This window comes from Bison bison, unplaced genomic scaffold, assembly GCF_000754665.1.
Source record: "Bison bison bison isolate TAMUID 2011002044 unplaced genomic scaffold, Bison_UMD1.0 scf7180017864077, whole genome shotgun sequence".
Taxonomy (NCBI): Eukaryota; Metazoa; Chordata; class Mammalia; order Artiodactyla; family Bovidae; genus Bison; species Bison bison.
In genome coordinates, this window is record NW_011494649.1 from 1900412 (window position 1) to 1905192 (window position 4781).

The window sequence follows — 4781 nt, forward strand, 5'->3', positions numbered from 1 at the left end:
AAGAGGCAGGTCAGGTGGTCTGGTATTCCCATCTCCTTCAGAATTTTCCACAGTTGATTGTGATCCACACAGTCAAGGGCTTTGGCATAGTCAGTAAAGCAGAAATAGATGTTTTTCTGGAACTCTTTTGCTTTTTCCATGATCCAGCAGATGTTGGCAATATGATCTCTGGTTCCTCTGCCTTTTCTAAAACCAGCATGAACATCAGGAAGTTCACAGTTCACGTATTGCTGAAGCCTGGCTTGGAGAATTTTGTGCATTACTTTACTAGCATGTGAGATGAGTGCAACTGTGCGGTTATGAAACATTTTGTTTGTAAATCTGCCTCACCCTTACAATGTTACATTGAGATGGTCTATATAATTGTCCACATTTTCCCCTAGAGGTTAGGCGTATGCACGGTGACCGGCATAGGATGAGCTCAACGTATTTGCTAAGGAAGACGATCTCCAAATGAAGCTTGCCTTTTCTTAAGTTGTATGAACTGGCTTTTCTAGCAAAAAAGACATAGACTCTCCCCCTTGCCAACATCTGCCATGAACTTCAGTTTGAGTGAGGATCTTGGCTACCTGAACCAAGCCTCCATGCTTTGATGGATGACATAAAAACGAGTTTGGCCTCCTTGCCCTAGTCAAATACATTCAGGCTGCATTTAGTCACTTCTCTCCCAAAATGATAGAAATTGGTTGTGCTGCATTTCTTTGTTTCTTCCAATTTCAACCCAAAATTTTCCATGTGTCGCATGCTGAGTCAAATAGCATGGTTCTTCTGATGAGTTTCTTTGAATTAAGAAACACTTGACCAATAAGTTTATTTACTTTGTTTTGATATCCCCACACATAAATAAAAAAACAAGCAAAACCTAAAATGGATTAGGTTTAATCTGGATTAAAATCTATCAGTTTTAGGTATTTTTGGTGTTCCCCATTTTTCAACAAATCTGTTGGTCATTTTTCTTAGGAGCCCAAGAAGAGATAACAAGGGTTTTGTTGTCAGTTGTGGTTGGGTTTTCCTTTTGTCTCTCCATTTATTGTCTTTCTTTTTTCCAGATAGCATTTTCCTTTTTAGAAAAGGCACAAAGTGTTTATTGAACAAATAAAGAGAATTAAGGTTAGTTTTTCTACAAGCTGCTCAACATTTTTTCTTTCTTAGCTGGAGAAGGTGATATGCAGCTGGGTTGTCTATTATGGAATTGACATTTTCAGCAAAAACTCAAATTCTACTCACTGCACCTTTTTCTCTTTAAGACAAAAGAGAGATCATGTCTCAGATCCTCTGTTCAGTTCAGTCAGTTCAGTTGCTCAGTCGTGTCTGACTCTTTGCGACCCTATGAATCACAGCACGCCAGGCCTCCCTGTCCATCACCAAATTCCGGAGTTCACTCAAACTCATGTCCATCGAGTAGGTGATGCCATCCAGCCATCTCATCCTCTGTCATCTTCCTCTCTTCCTGCCCCCAATCAGATCCTCTAGCTACTTCTATTTCATTTTATTTTAGTAAAACCATTCTTTTCACTTATGTTGCCTTCAGATTTCCTCTTTTGAAGTGAATATGGATGTAGGCATAGAAATATGGCAGATGTTTCTATGTCTGGAATAGCACAGTGACCATCGGTATTTCTTACACTCTTTGTCCTACACAATCCTGTTAAGTGAAGTGTGGTTCACTTCTAAGCAATAGAATGGATTTTTTTTCTTTTTGAGTTGAGAATGAAGTCTCCCCCTTTCCAGTTGGCCTCCACATTTCTCACTTTCCCATTGGGCCTGCATATTAGAACACAGTACCTCCTAATAGGCTCCTGTTTGGAACATTAAATCTGGAAATGTTTTCTCTAGAGCTGCATGGGACGTGACTGGAATCACTCTGGGGGACTTGTGTCCTCACAGTATCTGACCCACATTTCCAGGTTCTTATCAGTTTGTGTCAGTAGAGAAAAGGACACTGAGATAAGTCAGTAATAAGCCAGAGTCACCTCTGTCCTGAGATAGGTAAAGCTGCTGGGGACCTCAAGATTCCAGGCTCACCCCGCAAGGCAGTGTTCTTATGTGGAACGACTAGCAAGTTTCATTCTATTTTTTTCCACCATCTACCACCACCAGCAATCTCCCATCTCCCTCTTTGCCCTGTCGCCCATTTTAGGAATAACTGGGCAACTCTATACGTCTTCAGTCCTTTTGGGGATTTTGTTATTCCTTGTTCATTCTGAAGCACAAGCTTTCACCATTTACTTCAACCATTATTCCTATAAGCTTTCTGTACTCTTACATCATTAAGCCAAATTGTAATGTTTCTGAGAGCCATGAGATCTTAGGAAACTGTATTTATTTACATTCAGACACCCAGTACACATAGGCTTGTCTCTGCTGCTGCTACTGCTAAGTCACTTCAGTCGTGTCAGACTCTCTGCGACCCCATAGACAGCCTCCTACCAGGCTCCCCCGTCCCTGGGATTCTCCAGACAAGAACACTGGAGTGGGTTGCCATTTCCTTCTCCAATGCATGAAAATGAAAAGTGAAAGTGAAGTCGCTCAGTCGTGTCCAACTCTTAGTGACCTCATGGTCTGCAGCCTACCAGGCTCCTCCATCCATGGGATTGTCTAGGCAAGAGTACTGGAATGGGGTGCCATTACCTTCTCTAGGCTTGTCTCTAACTTAGCTTAAACAGTTAAAGACATTATTACAACAAAGGAATAAAAAGCACAAACATGTGACCCCCTGCCTGAAAATAACCTGTATTCTACTTGTTTATGCTATAACTTTATCACTTTCAGACAAATAAATCCTTAAAACCACAGAAAGCTTATTTTAAGTGTGTTAAGTTTGGACAGCATTGAATAAGCACGAATTGTCAGACATAATGTAGAATTAATAAACTATTAGGAAAAACAAAGTCAAACCTTTTGTTTTCCTCAGTCTACTTTTCAGAGTTGTATAATTTTCACTCATCCAATTTTTAAAATCCATTACAAACTCACTCTTAAACTGTTTCCAGAGACTATACAGATTTGCCATTCTGAAAATGAAACTGCTTTTTAAACCTAAACAGATAGCTTTAATTTTTGGTGGACTGGCATGAAAAGAATGCTACATTAGAAACTGAGGCAATTCAACTCAAAGTTTTTGTTATTTGCATGTGTGTTTCAAAATATATTTTACTTTTCTCTTCAGTGAATTCCAATCTTTGCACTATTAAGAGACTTCAGAAGCAAAAGTTTAAAGCGAAAATCAATTCCACATTTCTAAAAATAAGAAGTCCTAGCTTAACTGAAGTGCTCATTTATTGCAAAGCCAATAAACTAATTCCACTAAGTCCAAAAGTGTCTCCTAAAAGATTCCAAAGATAAGAATATTTTCAACTTTGTTAAGCTGTACAAACATAAAAGGCTCTCCCTCCCTCTACCCACAAGGATCTTTTCATCCAGTTACATCAGGGTAACTTGAGCCAATGCTACAATTGGAGCCTCCCTGACCCTTTACCTAGTTATTTCAGCTGCTGCAATAGGACTGAAATCTCATAAGAATCCTGAAGGGAGGGGAAAGATTTGTTCTGTTCAATTCATCAACATTTATTGGTGCCTTATGCATGTGAGACACTAAGATAGAAACTCTGAGGAATGTTAAGATTGCTAGGTCTTGTTCTTTGCCTTTTGTGCATTTATAATCTATACTGGGACGGGGAAGGGGGGTGGGAAAGAAAGAAGTAAACACAAAAAGTATCATGTTTCTTAAAATACCAGGTGATAAAAATGTTAAAGTGTGAATTTAAGAGATGCTAGGTTGGTAAAAGTTCTGCTCACAATCATATGCAAATAAATTCAGTGCTTGCCCTTCATACTTAATCCAGGCTGATGAGACATAATTAGAAATCAACAGGGGTTTTTCTGTGTCTCTGAATTATATATCTTATTTATCTGTTCTTTTATCTCTTTCTGACTGAGATTGTTTTAAAGAAAAAAATTCTGAAAACTGAGAAAGTGAGCACAAGATAGGTTACCAAGGAAAAGTGACTCCCTCCCAAACATCAAAAATCAGCATCAAACTTACACAACAATATGAATGCACCTAATACCACTGAACTAGAGACTTAAAAATGGTTAACATGATACATTTTATGTTATCCGTACTTTGCCACAATTTTTTACATTTTTGGAAAAATATCAGCATCAAGATCTGTTCTGGGGGAAAAGAAAAACAAAGAAAATGCTTTAGAGGGATGAGAATATTTGAAAAAGTAGATGAAAACAAAGCAGTGACCCAAAGGTGATAGTGGGAGTGGGAAGGGAAATACATTAGGTGTTTGGGATTAACATATATACACTACTGTATATAAAATAGATAACAAGGGCCTACTGTGTAGCAGAGGAAACTACAGTCAATATCTTGTAATAAACTATAACGGAAAAGAATCTGAAAGACAATATATATAGTCATACATAAATATGTATAATTATATGTATAATTGAATATGTATAATATATGTATAAATATATGTAATATACATGTACATGTATAAATATGTAAAATATATATGTATAATTGAATCAATTTGCTGTGTACTTGAAACTAACATAACATTGTAACTGAACTTTCAATAAAAAAACAACACAAAGCACTGACCTTGCCTTTGAACTTTCCTGTTGCAGATTCGCACATCAGTGACCACACTGTTATTTCCCAAAAGACCATTCAGCTGGATAAGGCATTTCCTGATTGCAGCCATAATTATTGCTCTTAATAATGTTTTGGTCATCCTTGTGCCAACTATAAAATACATCTTTGG

At 37.7% G+C, this 4781-nt stretch overlaps 1 protein-coding gene across 1 annotated transcript in view; it reads left to right on the plus strand.

Annotated features, from left to right (window-relative positions):
- Nucleotides 1–4781, plus strand: part of SLC38A4 (solute carrier family 38, member 4) — a 50704-nt gene that overhangs the window by 39895 nt on the left and 6028 nt on the right. Inside the window, exon 14 of the mRNA XM_010837529.1 lies at nucleotides 4645–4773. Within this exon, the coding sequence (XP_010835831.1) occupies nucleotides 4645–4773 (129 nt within the window). The remainder of the gene's footprint in view (nucleotides 1–4644; nucleotides 4774–4781) is intronic.